Source organism: Halichoeres trimaculatus, unplaced genomic scaffold, assembly GCF_033239565.1.
Source record: "Halichoeres trimaculatus isolate MK-OKI-2021-1 unplaced genomic scaffold, fHalTri1.1 fHalTri1_scaffold_9, whole genome shotgun sequence".
Taxonomy (NCBI): domain Eukaryota; kingdom Metazoa; phylum Chordata; class Actinopteri; order Labriformes; family Labridae; genus Halichoeres; species Halichoeres trimaculatus.
In genome coordinates this window covers 27,683,292-27,702,907 of record NW_027437188.1, presented here as the reverse complement: position 1 = coordinate 27,702,907, position 19,616 = coordinate 27,683,292, and the positions used below count along the sequence as shown (strand labels likewise).

Here is a 19,616-nt window from a genome sequence, read left to right as displayed (position 1 = left end):
TCCTAAATTATCATTGTGGGACCTACAGCAGCCTCCTACTATTGTTGATGAGAAAGTGCATGCTTCTTCAATCAGAAAGAAACAAGTTTGACTTTCATGGGAGGTGTACAAGGAGGAAACCTTTGCTCTCTAAAAGAAACATTAAAGTCAGACTGAAGTTTGCCAGAGAGAACATGGACGAGGACCAGGACTTCTGAAATAATTTTCTTTGGACAGATGAGTCTAAGATTGAATTATTTGGACACCAGAGCAGAGGACATGTATGGCGGGAGCACAGAATTCTAGGAAAAGAGGTGGGAGTGTCATGGTTTGGGGATGCTTTGCTGCAGCAGGACCTGGCCAGCTTAACATCATTGAATCCACCATGAACTATGTTGTGAACCAGAGGGTGCTTGAGGAACATTTGAGACCATTTGTAAAAAAATTAAAACTGAAGCGGAACTAGACCCTGCAGAATGACAGTGACCCAAAACATACCAGTAAATCCACCAAGGACTGGCTTAAAACCAAGAAATGGAGAGTCCTGGATTGGCCGAGTCAAAGCCCAGATCTTAACCCCATTGAGATGCGGTGGAGTGACTTGAAACAAGCAGTACATGCAAGAAAACCCTCAAACATCTCACAACTGAAAGAATTCTGCATTGAGGAATAGGGCAAACTTTCCTCCGATCTATGTCATAGACTGGTGGATGGCTATAAGAAGCGTCTCCCTGAAGTTATTTCAGCTAAAGGCCTTTGCACACCAACTGCAATGTGAATAAACGGCATGAAATTGCAAAAAAAATTGGAGCTGTCGTGTTCAATCTCTGTAGCTTTTCTCCTCCAAATGATGTCTTTGTAATCGTTGTCTTTTGTGGTAAAGAACTGAGTGCTGTGACACGAACACAATCAATGGTGAATGTTTTGGTATGTGACTTGTCAAAAATGAGCATTTTGATTGGTCAGATGTGTACTCGTCGCAAGCAAAACTTTGAAATACGCATCCGGTGTGCAATGGGCATACGGGGGTAACACCTGCTATTATGGGGTAGGGTGTCCTAACTTTTGCCCCAGTTAGAATATGCATTTTTGTTGATATCTTTTGTTTCATGTGTAAAACAAGGTTCATTTTTGTTTACCTGCAGGTTCCACTTTCTCTTCCTGAAAGAAAAAAAAAGATTTGACATCATTATGTGAACATTTCTTATTGAATAACTATCTTTATAAAGTGGTGTCCTAATTTTTTCACATGACTGTACATCAAGCACAGTACTACTCTCACTATCTGATTTGTTTTTATTTTTTCTCTTTCTACTCCATCCTGTCTTTGGAAGAGAATTCCAAACAGAAAATATAACCTGTACCTAAAAACGAGTGAAATCAAAAGAATGAACTTGGGTACAAAATAGTTGTGAAAATCTGACTGCCAGTCCCTTCTTGTGTGAAAGTATTGTATTGCAGTTACATAACATCTCTTTTACATCTTTCCCTTTTGAGCGGTTCAAACACATTATCTGCCTTTGGCTCATTGTCGCTGAAAAGATTGCTTTTTTAGAGTGGCTGTGAAGTGAGAGGGCTTGTTGGAAAATCCAAGTATTCTATATGGATATTGTGTTTCGTGTCAAACTCCCTCTGGTGCTGCTAAGCACTTGGCTGCAGAATGGCCCATTCATTGTCCTCCCTCTTTACTTCTACACGCCACATCTTTGCATCATATTTTATCCCTTTGAATGCTTTTTGGTTTTAAAAGTCTGCTGCAGGCTGTTCTCATTCTGAGGCTGAACGTTGTTATTGTGCTCAGTATGCTCAGGTTTACTCTCAGTGTCTGGCTTTGAAGGCGAGACTGTGTTTTTACAAGAAGAAAGTAATGCTGTCGTTTTCCTGCAACCCATGTGGCCTTTTTCTGGGCTTGGCTTTGCTTTCTTTATGTTCATCTGTGGTCTGTTAGCAAGACTTAGCTTTGACAGAGCTCCATGCTAATGTACCAGAACACAACCAGGCAGTTAGTCTTTCAGTGACCTCACTAGTATGCACAGACATATGTGCAAGTTTTTGCAAACCAAGAGGGCAGTTCATCATGTTTTAGCCTTAGACTGTATAAAACATGGACTTAGCCTCCGTGACATCACCTGTCTGTTCCTGAAACTGGAAATGAAACCAATCTGTGGACACAGCCACATTTTCTTTCGAGAGTCTAATCACTTCTTGACTCTACCTCCTGACATATTTAACAATTCCAGAAAAAATACACAAGAACTGAAGCTGTCAATCATCATAACGTAACACCTTGTTTTTAACCTCTTAAAACTATTGAAAAAGAAACTCTCCAGAAAAAAGAGATGTTGAATACAAGGCAGCCAAATGATATCAACAAATCACCATAGCAATCGGACGTGAGAAACATTTCTACAAGGTGTATTCATTTTTTAAAGTTTGACCATAGCCCATCTGGAATGACTGGAGAGTCTGATTTTTTGACCTATAATGCAGTCAGTCACCAGGGGGAGCAGTTTTTGTGGTGATCTCACTTTGAGCTGGGCAAGATGATGTCCATTATTTTCTTTTTCAGTCTGTGTTTTGAACAGCTACAGTGTGCCTAGCAGTCACGTGACCTGACTGAGCTGTGTCTCTGATTGGACAATCAAACAATCCTAATAACTTCTAAACCGCAGAGTTAGAAAAAAATTCACTCACCATACAGTGTGTGCCAATAGAGAAATCAGCGTTTTAGACCCAAGCTGTGTTTTGAACCAGGCTGTAAATATGCTTTTTAATGCTGTAAAAGTCTGTGTTATGGCTGGATGTGTATGTGATTTTCGGTCTTTCTTTAGCCAGCCTCAAGCAGATTCTTGATGAACAGCAACTTTTAGCACTTCTGCATAGGCTTCATTTTTACTAGCCAGATGTTGCCCCTTGGTTTTAACCAGCCAAAGGGTTAATATAGTGGGTTTTTTTTCCACCAAAGAGTGCAGTTTAGTGTGTTTTGCCAACCTGGAAGGCACTTAGGATAAATTTTGGCTCTGAAGCAGGAACTTTAGCATGTGTGGTTTTTTTTTCTCTCTCCTTTAGGCTTTGGTATGAAAATGAGCTCCACAGGTCGACCCAGAGGAACATGTCTTTGCCTCTATCAAGGTGGTGCATGTCAGTGATTTTAATTATGGCAGGGCAATAAAGCACCCAGTTGTGTGTAAAGCCACAACCTGAAAAATGGTTGACATAAAGTCATTTTATGGTCTGTTTATTTATGTAGTTAGTAGGACCCAGAATTGAACCCCCAACATTGAGATTGGGAGACTTACTACGCCCTGTACAAATCATATTTGTTTTAACTCCTCCTGAAAGAAGTCAATTGTTTTGTTCAAGGTCATAATACGAAACTTTCCAGAATGTGTTGAATTTCCTCCTCCAGAATGAGCACAGGTATTTTTCTAAGTATCCAATAGTTCTCAGGCTCAAGTTGAGTGTGATTGTAAAAAAGAATGAGATCAATAAAGCTTGATTCAAGGGGAAGGAAAGTAGTCTGAAGAGTTACCCAGGAAGACTGCCAAAAAATAAAAAGGGAAGAAGAAAAACATCACCCACAGAAACATCACATAAACACTACATCACAGAGGGAAAGTAAATTCAGTCAGCATACTCCACACATCCACATGTTCACTGTACAGATGTGTCTTTAAACCTTGAACCTCATTTTGTTTATTAAGAGATATGTGAGAGGACACCTCTCCACATCCATCCCTCAGAGACTCCTTCACGTCTTCCACCCGTGGGCTCGGTAAACAACACCCCAGCTCCACTTATTTTATCCACTTTAGTGTCCACTGTGGGCTTTCCTTTGGATGCTGTCTGAAGTCCAATCTTCTCTGCCTGTCACCATGGCGACAAGGAGCCTTCAGCCGCGGCCTAATCAGACGTAGTTGAAAGTGGAGGGCTCAGATGAAACTCTCTTAATTCTCTGACGCTCAAATGAAACCCCTCTGAGGGAAAAAGATATAGACTTGATTGAGGCTCATAACACTCTCACAATAAAAGAGAGGAGCCACATGGGTGAAGAATTAAACCAAGAATACACCTTAATTGCTTTTGGAAGAACATAGTTTTATTTTCCTGCATAGAATAAGAAATGGCTGCTTGGTGGAATCAAATCCCCTGCACATCCAGGAATCACTACAATGCCTCACACTTTTTCATTTCCTCCGACACAACGACAACCTGTGGGCTGGATTATCTGCAGCATCACAGGATCTCATTCTTTCCAGGTCAGCTGGGTGAAAGTGACAATAAGCCTGTGAGCAGTTCACTGAACCTCAGACTTGTGTACAAGGGTGACTGAAAGACATTATAGCTAATCTCACCTCTGCTTTGTCAATGGTAAGACCTTCTCTCTAAGTCTCTGTGCTATTACAGAGAAAGGATCCAGCTGTCACTCACTTCTCTTGTGCAACCAAATCCTGACAGGTCTGCCAGTCTGAGCTGCATGCACACCGGTGAGAGTCTAATTAAAGCCGTATTTCTCCCATGCCTCACATTGTAGTTTGTGTTTCTATAACCTTCACTGCGGTGTGCAAATCATCAAGCTGCAGCTCCACTGAGCTCCTGAGCGTCTTAATAATCCAGAGGATGTTCTTAATTGAAATTATATGATTAGCTGCAGCTGAAGGAGGCAGGTTTGCTGCTTCTGTGGGTCCCTCTCCTGAGAACAGGCAAATGGGTTAAATTTACCTCGCTCTGCAAAACCCTGATTTGAACCAGCACATGGGTATTTGCATCATACAGCAGGCCTTCTTCGCTGCTGAATTTGCTCCTCTTCATTACACTGGGACTCTACATGGCAAAGATTTTCTGGAAGTGTGTGTGTCTGTATCTGCGTGTGTGTGTGTGTGTGTGTGTGTGTGTGTGTGGCTGTCTGGAGACTTTGCAGTTACATGCACTCACTTTATATTGAACTTCCAGTACTCCTTTGATGTTGAATTATGGTGCTTTCAAAGAAATGTCAGAAAATGTAGTTCCATTTGTGTCTGAGAGAAAACCACATGAATACAAATTGGCTGGGTGGGTGTGCAAAGATAAAGGCTTAAGCTGACACTTGACATGCTGACTGACAGCTTGTCTTCTACTTTGACGCCACAACAGAACTCCAACACTTGTAGCACCTGAAAGGCTTCAGTCGGAGCCCATCATTTTTCAATTTGCACCCTTTAGTAAAAACACTGAGACACAAAAGAGGAATATGTACTCTGAATAATTTGCTGAGTCTCTCACTCTCATTTCAGCCATATGGATAAATCAACAATGAGTTATCATTTCTCCTGTTATAGGAAATGTAGGATTTGGATATTTACAACAGATGAGGCTTACATACTTTTATAACATCTGTAAAAAGACTTAACTGTTAAGTTTTTCACATAGTTTAGTCTGTGATGTGCAACGATCAGGCGTAACATTATGACCACCTGCCTAATATTGTGTTGATCCTCCTTTCGCTGCCAAAACAGCCCTGACCTGTTGAGGCACAGGCTCCACTTGACTACTATAGGTGTGCTGTGGTGTCTAGCACCAGGATGCAGTAGATCCTTTAAGTCCTGTAAGTTGCAAGATGGGGCCTGCATGGATCGGACTTGTTTCTCCACATCCCACAGGTGCCAGATTGGATTGAGATCTGGGGAATTTGAAGGGCAAAATAAACACCTCAAACTTGTTCCTGTGATCCTCAAACCATTCCCGGACCAGTCTTGTTTTGCGGCAGGGAGTATGAAAGAGGCCACAGCCATGAGGGAATACTATTTCCATCAATGGGTGTACATGGTCTGCAACAAGGCTTAGGTAGATGTTACGTGTCAAAGTAACATCCACATGAACAGCAGGACCCAAGGTTTCCCAGCAGAGGGCTGCCTACAGAATCACACTGCCTTGGCCAGCTTGCCTTCTACTTATAGTGCATCCTGACCATCCACATGATGTGAAAGAAAATGGGATTCATCAGAACAGACCACCTTGTTCTATTGCTCCATGGTCCAGTTTTGCTCGGCAACAAACTGCAATGCACTGTGTATTCTGACACCTCTCTATCAGAACCAGCTTTAACTTCTTAAGCAATTTGAGCCACAGCGTCTGTTGTCTGTTGGATCAGACCACTCTGGCTAGCCTTCGCTCCCCACGTATATCAAGGAGCTTTGGACGTCCATGACACTGTCAGCAGTTTACCACTGTTCCTCTTGACCACCTCTGGACCACTTGATAGACACCGACTACTGCAGACTGGAAACACCTCACATGAGCTGCAGTTTTGGAGATGCAAACAAGTAAAAATGATAGTGCTCATATTTTCATAGGCGGTGAACTGATCTCAACTCCTAATTTCATTGTGTGCAAGTCACGTAATGACAGTAAATGCTCTCTAGTCTAATCTATTCTATTCCTTGGGCATTGAACTACTGCTCATAGTCCAAGAGGTGACAGAAGATTTCGAGAGATGCTGAGCACTGGGTTATATGGCTGGAGAAGTCAGATCTACTATGATACTCTCTGTGTGATCAGCACGGTTAACCCCTGGGTGCTTGTTGTCGCAAATTTGCAACATACATCAGGTCTTGATGTAGCTGAAATGACCTTTGCATCTCAGTATTACCAATTGATTCATATTCTACACAAACCAAAGATCGTATCAGATCCAATATGTCACAGTATATTGGTCAGGGGATGAACTTCTCGTTACTATTTATAACTTAGTTATAGCTTTTGTGTGTACTATATTCAAATTCACAATCTCCACTTAATTTAACACCTGTAAGAATGCAAAAAAACATAAAAGAAATCTATTTTTATAATTGTTAATTAATTCAGGCAGTAAGGGGTTAAATCTGTCGACAGTTCATGCAATATTGTTACAGTGTTTTTCAACTATATGAGTATGTCTGCAGTGCTATAATAGTGTTTAGGGGAATCATTTGTTTTGGGAAGTGGCTTAAGGAACAGGGATCAAAAACAAAAAAATGGGAAAAAATTAATGTGATATAGTTTGTTTTTTGGTATATAAACTAGGTTTAAATTGTTCAAAAATGAACTATGAATTGGTTCAATCGAAGTGGTGTAAACTGGACTTTTAGCTGGTTGACTTTTTGTGCAAGCTGGCTCAACACTGGCTCTGACCCAGTCATCAAGCCATCACAGTTTGGCCCTTGTCAAATTTGCTCAAATCCTTACCTGCCCTTTTCCTGCTTAAAACACATCCACTTTGAGGACAAGATGCTCACTTGTTGCCTAATATATCCCACCCACTAACAGATGTTATGATGAGGAGATAATCAGTGTTGTTCACTTCACCTGTCAGTGGTCATAATGCTATCTCTGATCAGTCTGTATCACATGCTTTGCTGTTTATTACTCACACGATTAGGGCAAAGCTTGATGTCATTTCATCCAATGGAAAGTGTCAAAAACAGAGGAGCAAAACACAGACTGGCTGGCAGATTCATAGCAACATGGTGCCCACATGGTGAGATAGAGCCTGCTGTGATAAACGCTCACAGAATCCATAATATGATTCTTCTACCTCCGTATAAATACAGATCAGTTTGACGGTGTTTTGTTCTGAAGATTTGTTTTTAGTTATTCAAAGTTTTTACTTTCTAAGGACAGTATGATTTACCAAACAGTTCAACTCCGTTTAAATCTGTAACAGCCTGTTCTTATTCATGAGTTGTGGGAACTGGATAATATTTTGCAATTGCCAATTAAGTTTCTCCTCTGAGTTTAAGAAAAAAGGTTTTTAATCAGTTCATTCATTCATTCAACAACCCAAGACTAACCAAGGTATTCTGGGAGATAAATAAAAGCAATATCTGAAAGTAGCCAAGCATTGAGCATATTGTGATAGTGTTAAATGAACATTTTGTAACTTTGAACGCCGTTTCTCGCGTGCATCAGAATTTATGACACGTTTGTCTTTCCCAAAGCAGAGATTTCTTGCGCTTGCAGATTACTGATAGCGCTATCATCTCTGAGTCTCAGTGAGAAAGGATTTAGCGGAGGAGCTCAGTCTCAGCAGCACACTGAGCTGTGGCTGGATTTACCCGTGGTAAACAGTCCAAGTCTAGCAGTGTCTGTCATTAAAACTCATCGGGGGTAGAAGTCAGAGAGGTACGAAAGAAATGAGAGTGCAGTGACTTTTCCTGTCAGTGTTTCCTACAGTTTTAGTGTTTCAGACAAGTCCTGGTTAAGCAGCGGAGTGTCGGTAAGACACAGAAACATATCATTTTGATGGTGGAGGATAGGAGTGGACAATCAAGCTACGTTTAACCCTTTTCTACTTACATTCTAACATAAGAATTTAGCAGCAGTCACATGAGCAAGCTGTGTCTTTTACATCCTACAGCAAGTTTTGTTTTTACTTTCTTGTCACAGGGTTATAGATAACATTTTAAGCATATCACTGTATTAAGTATAACTTGGTAAAATAACTGAAAACATATAAAAAGGAAAATTTCAGTGACTTGGTCTTTGTAAACACCATTCCTCACTGTAATCTGACAAAAAAGTGTTTTTTTAATATTGCAAATTAAGTTAATGGGACTCAGAGATGTACTCACTTTGACATTCAGACTCATTTACTTTCTAAAGGAGCAATTTTCAGCCATTAAATCCTCAGGTCCTGGGTGCTTTTAACCACCATCTAACCAGCAGCGCATCGTTTTCTCTCCCTGTGCTGTCGAGATCCTCTTTACTCCTGTCAGATGAGATTCAGTGGCTACAGTTGGAGGAATCTTCCCACAGATTTCCAAACAGGTCCAGACCTCTGCTGGTGGTGGCTTCAACAGATCATTTCATGTGGAGTCTGCAGCATTGTTTAAACTGCCTTTGCTGCGCTGCAAGCTGGATCTTTCACGTTTGTTTGTCCTCTTCCCAGCTGAGATGCTGCTCAGATCAATATGTTCTGAGGACATATCGTTTGAGCCATGTGTTGAGCCTCAGCTGGTTCCTGCTGGTTTGCCTCTAAACAGCTTTCAGGCCATTATTCCACCTTTTCTGAAAAGATGTCCTCTCCCTTTTTTATTTGCTTTGAATGTTTTTAGCCATTAGGTAAACTGCAGGCAGGCTGCCATATGTCTTTAATTTAGAAGCGCTTTCCCCAAATTAATGGAGTGTTACAGAGACTCTTGTCTCTTTGACAGGTTCTTCGTCTATAGAGAGGAGCCATGAAACTATATGCAAGTGGCCATTTGGTCCTAAGCTTTTACAGACAGTCCAGGCTGACCCCAGCAACACTTAGTGCTGGCTCCTTTTTAGCTAAATCAGGGTTACCTCACTTTTTTTTGATGGAGTTAACTTTCGAACTTTTGCAGATTTGTGTTTTTGTGCTTTCTGGTTCAACTAAATCTCAAATCTTTAAAAATAGACTCACTTTTCATTTCAGCAACCACACTACAATCCACTGCAATCGAATTTGTCTGCTATAAAGCTTACTCGAGCTGCAACTAATGAAAGTTTTGAAAGTTAACTAGCTATTATTGAAACAATCAATCAACTAATGGGATAATAAATTGCCTGATTATTTTAAGGCAATCAGCTTTTAAATTTCACATCACTCTTAAAAACTTAACGTACCATTATGAATCTTCATTGAAACCATATTTTTTTCCAGTATAAGTGAAAGATGGATGATTTAGTTTTAATGTAAGGTAATGCGCTCCATGTATAGAGGCTAAAGCTTTAGGCAGCCTTATGAATTTGGGTCCAACCTGCAGCCCATTGTCCACATGTAACTCACCTCTCCCTCCCTGTTTTTTCCTCTATTTACCCTCCTACCCTCTCAAAGTAAAGACATAAAAGCCCACAAATGTAATTAAAAGAGAGAGATGTCCAACATGCCTTCACATCAAACACTCTCTACATGCTCTCATGACAAGCGTGTCCGGGTTTACAGATCTTTCAGGCAGCTCTTTTCTTTGCTCCACTGATCAATGCACCAGTCATCAGTTAATTGTTGGAGTAAGGCACCAGGTTGAATTAGATTCATTGGTGATTGTAATAGTCTGCTAACTCATGTATTTCAATGAAAAAGACAAAAAAGAGAAGAAAAAAACAATCACTGAACAGAACTGAAGTGAGTAGTGATCTCGGTGATCCCAATTATCAGTGATTGATCATGATAATTAGGTCAGTTGATGGCTGATATGTGCTTTTGGTTTTTACACTTGATTAAAAACTACAACTCCCATTATTCAGCAGTCATTAATATCCAACATACTATACATGGTATGTTTTAGCCAGCAGCAAACTTAGATTGAACTTTTATAAATTAATGGAATAAAAACACATTATAGGTTACACTTTAGATCTCATTATTTAATACACTATTACAGTTGAATATTAAACACCAGTCAGTAACTGTTTTAGATTGGATATGCTGTCACTTTGGATGAAATAAAAAATAGAAAAGATTGTGGTTACTGAGGAAACTTAAAGGAGAGCGCAGAGTGTTGAATGGAAACAAGGAAAAGAACTGACATTACTTAACACCAACCTAGAGATAGACCGGTATGTTTTTTTTTTTAAGCTGAAATTAATTTGCAGTCAAAGCGAAAATAAAGGGGTTTTCCATTGACTTTAGCATTAAGCTAGTGGACTTTCGCTAACTGAAGCTAGCTGTTTAAAAATTACTTTTCTTTGTTTGCTTAGGCTGTGTATATCGTTTTATATCTGTTTCCCAGTGCCTTCGTGTGTTGAGTCTTAATAAATGACCAAATCAACAACAATGGTCTCTCAATTCACTAAGAACTGTTTAGTGATCTGTCGAGCTGGGCACCTACATTTAGGGAGGGCAGAGTAGAGTTCATACGGTTTTTTACTCTCTCTTACTCGCGCACACACATATACTTCTACTATGACTATTTTGATATCAATATTATCAGCAGCCTGGTTCCATAATGTTATTGGGCTCACAGAAACATTACTTGAGTTGGGACTTGATTTTCATTACAATTTGGCGAGACTGTGCTGCCCAAAACTTTCCTGCAATGTTTCTTCCTTCATGTTTCTGCTCTCCACAGTTTCTCCACTTGGCTAAGTGGAGCAGAATCATCTACGCTGTGTGTGGGAGAGCAGTGCGTGCACAGCTTTGACTGCAGATTGGCTGTACCAATTAGATAGGGGTGGGACAATGCCAGAGACAGAGTAGTGAATCCAGGCAGCAGCATAGCTGCATCAGAGCCCTAATAACAGTTTTAAATGAATTTCTTATTGGCCTTCGGGTTTAACAAAAGGCTGATGCCAATATGCCTCAAAATGCTGAATACCTGCGCCGATAATTGGCCCGGCCAATAATTGATAATTAACCTATCCTTACAACAACCACACAAGTGATGCTGTCTGCAATGACTGTAGGAATTGTTTGGCTTTGTGAGCACAGATATCAACCAATGCTGGTTGTTCCAAAAATATATAACAGTATGTTTCATAACATTACTGCAGTCTCACCATCATTACTCACTCTCTCTGACATAGTCAACATTATTTAGCCACAACAAAGATTAATGAGAACATATCAGCCATAAGGCTGTACAAGAACACACTTCAAGGCAACATAAGACTTGATAAAATGCTGAACTAAACATAAAGTAAAAATAAGAAATAATTTAACATCTTGAGAGATAAGAAAAAAGGAGGAAAACTAGAAAAGCACTCAGAGCAGAGAGCTCCGCCAAGCAACACGCAACACTTTAATTTTATACACCCTTTCAGCAAACTGTCTGCTACAATTTGGTGTTAGTTGCAGGTTTGACCGAAAATGTATTACCTGACGGTGTTTAAAATTATGATGACCCAGTACATATTTCACATTCCAGATCTTAGTATCCAGAATACTGCCAGGATGTGGATTGTACTTTCACATCTGCCAGAAATTTTGTTGACCTTGTCTTATATTGTTTTGCAAAGCAATCCAATCATTTATCATGAGATACACATATGGTGAAAACGGCCCTATCTCACAATGATAAAGAATACTTTAAAAAATCCTGGATCCAGACAGTGATCCGGATCACCTCCAAAATTCAATCACTTCTTTCTTATCCCATTTTGAACATTTCCTAAAAATTTCATCAAGATCCATTGGTTACTTTTTGGGTTGAAGGTAAAGAGGAACAGAGAAAGAACCGCTGCAACAAGTGGCCACTTATATGCTTAAAACATAACATTATGACATACTTGTGTATCATTTGTTTTGTTGGCGTTTTACAGATAGAGACTGTTTGATTGACTACCTAAAGTGGCTAGTGAGTGTACGTGTAGATTTGTTATTTTGTGCTCAAGTTTCTTCTTTCTTTCTTCTTTAGCTGAACTCTTAGCGTACTGTTTCTTACGAAGTAGGTCATGGTGGATTTGAAAACATCTAAAAAGAGAGGGAACAAGAGGGAGTGCTATGGCATGCAATGAAGGACCCTCTTGAGTATGTGTTTCATGTTAATAAAACTCAACCACTTTAAGTCAGGTTTTCCTTCTAAGCTCCTCTCAGTCCTGGTGATAAGTCTTTCATAAAACCAAAGTGGTGAAGCAGCTGTATCTTCTAAGAGTCATCTTATGTGCTGTGTTGTTGAATTGTGAGGAGATCCATTGAACATGTTTCTTTGGCGGAGTAACACCTCAGTTGTGCTGATGTGAAATATGTGAACATTCTTCAGCAGCTTCTCCTTTATTCAAAGAATTTGCTCGTTTACTTCTTTACATTGATTACGGGCCTGACTTCTCTGAGCTTAAGTGGTTTTTCAGGCTCTGCATTGATTTCCTGTTTTGGCTCCGAGATGCTCAGCTCTACGTGTTCAAGAGTGTAATCAGCGATTACGTGTCTTTATTTTTCTCTTGTTGTATAATGGGTGAAAATTGTTCCAAGCATCTGAATCTGCAATTACACCTCTTCTCTGGATTGTGTCGTGCCTGTGAATAGTTTGATTAATGGCTGCAGCGCTGAAGACTTAAAAGGTTTTGTCCTGACTGCGTGGCTCTGTTCTTCCGCAGGATGTAATATCGAGTGATACGTGTCACAGTGGCGGCAACATGAGAGCAAGGTGATTGTAACTTTCAAACAAACAACCTTTGACAGGCAGGGTTGATGAAAAGTCTTCATTACCAGCTGATATATTGACATTCTTTATGCCTCAAAAGGCCAAAAGGTGAGAAACACACAAAGTGAACACAAATAGTTCATAAAAGCAGCACGATTTTCCTGTCTGCTGCAGCTCCATCAGGATCTTTGTCTTGACATTAAACTGAACATAAAAAAGCCTTTCTCTCCTTCATGTTGCCGCTGAGGTAGCTGAAGGTGTTCATCTTTGTTAGCGAGACATCTGCACCTTCTCTGGAATCCATAAGTGATCACTAAGCAGGAGGGAGTTTGACAGGTGCTGCACAGATTTTATTCTCAGCTACAGCGTTTGTTTGAATACTTAATGAGTGTGATTAGGTACAGGCTGACGTGTGGTGTATCTTTTGTCAATATGTGAGATCTGTCATCAAGTGTGTTTATTCTTTCCGACATGATTAGGGCTTTTTGTCCTTTATATGCAACACTCACCACCTAATCAGTCATAGCCACCAGATGCAGCACGTTTTACTCCACAGAGTGGCAGAGAGTAGCTGTATTGTGTTCTGACTGTGTTTGGCTCTCTGCAGCAGTGTGCGCAGTGGCACCAGGCAGAGGTAGGAAAGAAGTGGGCAGTTTGGCACTGAGGAATTCTCTGCATCCCTGTAACAAGCTTTTCCATACCAGTTTATAAATGTTCCATACCAGTTAACTCGGTGACTATATTTAGAGCGCAGACTTATTGCAGCCTGTCAGCTTTATGGGAGTCGTCTGTATAAATTTTGGCCACTGAGCCAACTCAGACCGTCCATTACCCCACACCACTGAGTTTCTCAGCTGTGAAATTCCTGCTACTGTTACTGCCTGTCTGCTCTCTGTGCTCATTGATTAAAAAAAAAGTGCTTTTACAGGATGTACTGTTGATGTTTTCAGTAAATGCAGGCAAAAGCTTTTTCATTTTTCCCACCTGAGAATGAGTAATACGAAGCTTTTAGGGAGTTTTCTTTGTTTTTTTCGCCCACAGCACCTCAGGGAAAACCTTCCCTGCATTCCTTAAGTCCAAACAGCCCAGTGACACACATCAGCGTAATGTAATTGCACAGAGATTGATAATGATTGAGGGGAGGCTCAATTTTTACCTCCATGGACCTGTCTCTTTCCACTACTTTGCACTGTTTCTGATCTCACTTAGCTATTACCCGTCAATCACGCTAATATACGCCAGGTAGTGAGGCCCATTTTCCACCTGCTTGCCTTGATGCCCACCACCAGCTTGTCAGTGCTTCACCTACACCCTGCACTGCTTTAAACTGCTCATTTCATGCTTGATGAACTTGAAGACCTGCATTATTGATTGTTTTCTACTTTCTTAATACTGATTATCATTTGTGTCTCCAAAGGGGGCAGCTGGGCGACAGGGACTTCTTTCCCCTCCTCTTTTCATTAAAAGTCAGACCGTTTCATTTTCATGGCTGCTTAAATTCTGATCAAAACCTTTTCAGTGGAAATGGATCTCTTCTTTCTTCTTCCAGTGCTGGCTGGCCCTTAAGCATCAGAGTAGTGACCTGGAAAATATGTGAAGGGTCTGTTGGTTAATTTCTCCTCGGAGGAAAGACCTGATCAAGAGCAGGGTTGAGAGCTGGGTCAGCAACTCTCAGTGTGAAAGTCGAGTTTAATCCATGTTGCTTCAGGATGGAGCACTGCATCAACAGAACACAGATTATACTTTAGAAAGTGCTTAAATGCATGAAAAATTTCTCTTTTTTTATCTGCAGCTGGTGGGTGGTGAGTTTGATCTGGAGACCAACTTCATCATCCAGGATGCGGAGAGCATTGGCTGCATGGTGGAGCTGCTGGAGCACTGTGACGTCACCTGCCAGGCTGAGATCTGGAGCATGTTCACCGCCATCCTGAGGAAGAGTGTTCGAAACCTGCAAACGAGCACGGAGGTGGGCCTCATCCAGCAGGTGCTGCTCAAAATGAGCTCAGTGGAGGACATGATTGCAGGTATGATAATTTGTCCTTTTTTGCACACTTGTAGTAGTGCAGATATTTTCCATTCCAGGTGGATTTTTACTATGTTTAAATCCTGCAAACTGTAAAGATGACATGTCCCACCCTGGATTCAGCGTTCAGTCAGGTGTGCCTCTTTATCTTTTAATGGATCTGCATTTTTGGTTACAGTTGACAGACAAAGTTCAATGTACACTCACCGGCCACTTTAATATGTTCACCTTGCTAGTACAAGGCTGGACCCCCTTTTGCCTTCAGAACTGCCTTGATCCTTTGTGGCATAGATTCAACAAGGTACTGGAAACGTTCCTCAGAGAGTTTGGTCCATATTGACATGACAGCATCACGCAGTTGCTGCAGATTTGTCAGCTGCACATCAATGATGAGGCCATTTGAGTACAGTGAACTCATTGTCATGTTCAAGAAACCAGTCTGAGATGATTCCAGCGTCATGACATGGAGTGTTATCCTGCTGGAAGTAGCCATCAGAAGATGGGTTCACTGTGCTCATAAAGGGATGGACATGGTCAGCAACAATACTCAGGTAGGCTGTGGACTTTAAACCATGCTCAGTTGGTACTAAGAGGCCCAGAGTGTGCCAAGAAAATATCCCCCACACCATTACACCACCACCACCAGCCTGAACCATTGATACAAGGCAGGATGGATCCATGCTTTCATGTTGTTGACGCCAAATTCTGACCCTACCATCTGAATGTGGAGCAGAAATCCAGACTCATCAGACCAGGCAACGTTTTTCCAATCCTCTATTGTCCAGTTTTGATGAGCCTGTGTGAATTGTAGCCTCAGTTTCCTGTTCTTAGCTGACAGGAGGGTCACCCGGTGTGGTCTTCAGCTGCTGTAGCCCATCTGCCTCAAGATGGACGTGTTGTGCGTTCAGAGATGCTCTTCTGCAGACCTCGGTTGTAACCAGTGGTTATTTCAGTTACTGTTTCCTTTCTATCAGCTCCAACCAGTCTGTTCATTCTCCTCTGACCTCTGGCATCAACAAGGAATTTTGGCCCACAGAACTGCTGCTCAATCTTTGTAAACCCAAGAGATGGTTGTGCGGGACTCAGACCAGCTCTTCTGGCACCAACAACCATGCCACGTTCAAAGTGACTTTAATCACCTTTCTTCCTCATTCTGATGCTCAGTTCTAACTGCAGCAGATCGTCTTGACCATGACTATATGTCTAAATGCAGTGAGGTGCTGCCATGTCATTGGCTGATTAGAAATTTGTGTTAACGAGCAGTTAGACAGGTGTGCCTAATTAAATGGCAGGTGAATGTAGATTTTAAAGGGAAAAATTCATTTTAGCTGCAAGGAGCAAATAGCCATTAAATAAAATAATATGACCCGGGGTTATCTTTTAAAAACTACACTAGAATACAAGGCTTTTAGATTGAGTTTGTTCAACATGTATTTAATAATTGTTATCCCTCTTTTGTCATGTAAAAGTGAAAGTCCACAAGGAAAGTAAAAATTACACTATTTTAGACTCATTGTTAAAAAAGATTTGAACTCAGTGGTTAAGAAAAAAAGAAAAATTACACACAGTGTGCTGAGACTACTTCTTTAAACTGGCAGCAGGGTCTGGCTGCCACCCTCGTCCATTCGCTGCATGTCATCCCCAGCTCTATCTTCTCCGATGCTTACTCTCCCCTGTGTCCTATCTCTCCACAAAGGCACAAAAGCCCCCAAAAATCTTTGAAAAAAGGAAAACATTGATTTTTTTTTGTCACACTAGCAGCAAGGCCTCGTGAAGTTCTCTTTACAAATGACACATTGTCGTGAAATTTGTTATCAGCGTTCATTTATTGAGGAGTTAAGAGGTTAACTGCTTTAGTGGTAATGATGTAGAAACTTCAAAAGCTTTTTTTGTAGCATGACTTTGAAGTCTGAATTTCTCCACCACTCCGAGTTTAATCATGGAGGAGGTACAGTATCCGAAACTAATGACTGCATTACCATACAGTGATAGAATCTGCTCTCAAATCTATATTCATGACAGTGTGCGGTGTCTGTGGAAATAATTGTGCTTTAATAATATCCTGAAATGTGCAAATTATAACCATACCTTGCAAAACTTTTATATAAGTCATGTTTCAGCAGATGAATCCATTTATTTCTAATTTCCTTCGATTTAGTCAGTTTTCATGTAACTGTGGTGACAGTAGATGATAGTGAAATGGAAATTCACTGAAATGAACTCAGTGAGAATATGCTGCTGTGTTTTATTTAAAGAAACTTTTTACCAGCTTGTAGTTGAACATTGTTGAGCTGAACTTCCTCTTTTTCTCTTCCTCCTCCTGTCGTCCATGTGTGGGTGCCGTCAAAGACTTGCTAGTGGACATGTTGGGTGTTCTGGCCAGCTACAGCATCACAGTAAAGGAGCTGAAGTTGCTCTTCAGCATGCTGCGAGGTGAAGCGGGCGTGTGGGTAAGTGATAACCGGGATCAGAGGCAGTGAGTAAAGCCTCACCGTGTGTGTTTTGTGGGTTTGTGTCACATGAGTTGCCCTCTGGGAGCAATCTCACTGATCTCTCTGTGCAGCTTGTTTGTTAGTTGATTAACTGCAGAACAAGGTAACTGAAAGTGTAACGACTGCGGTCCAAACGGTCAGAGAAAAAACCCTCACTGTCGTATTACTCTTTTTTATCACCTGTGCAGCCGAGGCATGCAGTCAAAATGTTGTCGGTGCTGAATCAGATGCCCCAGAGACACGGTCCGGATGCCTTCTTCAACTTTCCTGGTCGCAGTGCAGCAGTAAGCATCTTTATGTTTATTTCTGCTGTTTTGATTTTTCTTTTACAGAGCAGATTTGTGTCCTTTCGTGGAGCTGGAAGTTTGCTGGGATAAATTATTGGATAAACTATACAGAACAAGGATCACATTTTTACAATGTGCAGATAATTTCAGAAATTTTCAAAGGATAAAAATCATCCATATGTCGAAAATATTCCCTGTGTTTTTGTTCACAAGTTAATATTATGATCATTAGAGGTGATAGATACGGTGAATTTTGGTATTGATCTGATACCAAATAAATACAGGGCCAGTATCGCCGAAACCGATACGGATACGGATACCAATACTTTTTGATATTTTAGGGTTTTTTGTGTTTTTATTTCTTTTGATGATGTTGTTAAAACCAAGGAAAGAATTTGGGCAATGTTTAAAGGTGACTACAAATTATTCGAGTGCCATGATAAACATTTATGTTCAGAAACAATACAACAGTAACAAAACAGTTTTTTTCTGTGGGATTATTTTCTTAAGAAAATAAAGTGCAAAAAATGATCACTTTAAGGTGAAATTAAAACAAAATTGTTTATGAGGTACAGAGTTGAACACCACAATACAAAAAATGAATAAATTAAAGTTCTCCCATTACTGCACTCATTTTTTAGAATAGTAAAGTATAGAGAATTATCACATCAGAACAAATGTTATAAAAGATTTCAAACTACTTTTTTTGGAGTATGCTTGCTTGTTTCCCTGGTGCCGCTGAGCCATGTGACGGTGCATCATCAAACACAGACACAGACACAGTCAGGTTGCCACATTTATAAAACAGAAGCAGTCAGTGCTTGCTGGAGAAAAAAATAAACTAGAGTATTGATCTTTTTACACTGGTATCATTGGATATCAATACCAACGTTGTTATTCATATTATCGATATTTGGATCAATCTGCCCACCTCTAGTGATCATACTTCATTGTTCTTTAATGTAAAGTTTCCACAAATCAAACCAGGCCTGAACTGGTCTCCTAATTTAAAAGCAGACAGCTCAAGAAGTGCTGTTTATGAATGCAAACTGTGTAAAGGAAGTATCCCACCCTGGATTCACCGTGACTCAGTGAAATATGTGTTTTGAACTGGCTGATACATTAATTTGGAGGCTGACATGTTGGAGCAGTGGAGCATGCTGTTTGTTACCTTAGCATATTTCAGCTCCAGCCAAAGCATATCAGTAAAAGTCATGAGTCACCACCACAGTAATTTCATTAGGGTAATTTTTCACAGGTGGTTAAAAGTTGTTTTTAATGCCTCTTTCCAGAATCTTAGAGATTTATAGCATATTTACACAAACACAAACAGGAGGCGTGGCTGTTCTGGGCTTTTGCCATCGTAAAATGTTTAATTCATGCAGGAAATGTGATGTGACTGTTTGCAGATTTCCTATTTGTTATTAATTTACTTGTATTTACACATGATTAAAGAGAAGAATCTATGAATGCTTGTTAAAAACTATTCACTTTAATTTTTCTCCAGTTGATGCAGTGCATCAGAATTTTAATCATCGTTTTCTCCTTTGCATGATTATGTCTAATATCTATTTTGTTATCGCCACAGGCCATTGCTTTACCTCCTATTGCCAAGTGGCCTTATCAGAACGGGTTTACATTCAACACCTGGTTCAGAATGGATCCTCTGAATAACATCAATGTGGACAAGGACAAACCATATCTGTACTGGTGAGTACACAATGTTCTAATTGTTTGCTCTTTATTTAGATGTGCTGCAAAATCGAAAATTATAAAA

General features: G+C 40.4%; 1 protein-coding gene across 3 annotated transcripts in view; it reads left to right on the top strand.

Annotated features, from left to right (window-relative positions):
• nbeab (neurobeachin b) overlaps nt 1-19,616 on the top strand; it is a 227,917-nt gene that overhangs the window by 56,672 nt on the left and 151,629 nt on the right. For all 3 annotated transcript variants that reach the window (XM_074680127.1, XM_074680125.1, XM_074680126.1), the window contains exons 2-5: nt 14,830-15,061; nt 17,410-17,510; nt 17,741-17,836; nt 19,428-19,549. In XM_074680127.1, the coding sequence (XP_074536228.1) occupies nt 14,830-15,061; nt 17,410-17,510; nt 17,741-17,836; nt 19,428-19,549 (551 nt within the window). The remainder of the gene's footprint in view (nt 1-14,829; nt 15,062-17,409; nt 17,511-17,740; nt 17,837-19,427; nt 19,550-19,616) is intronic.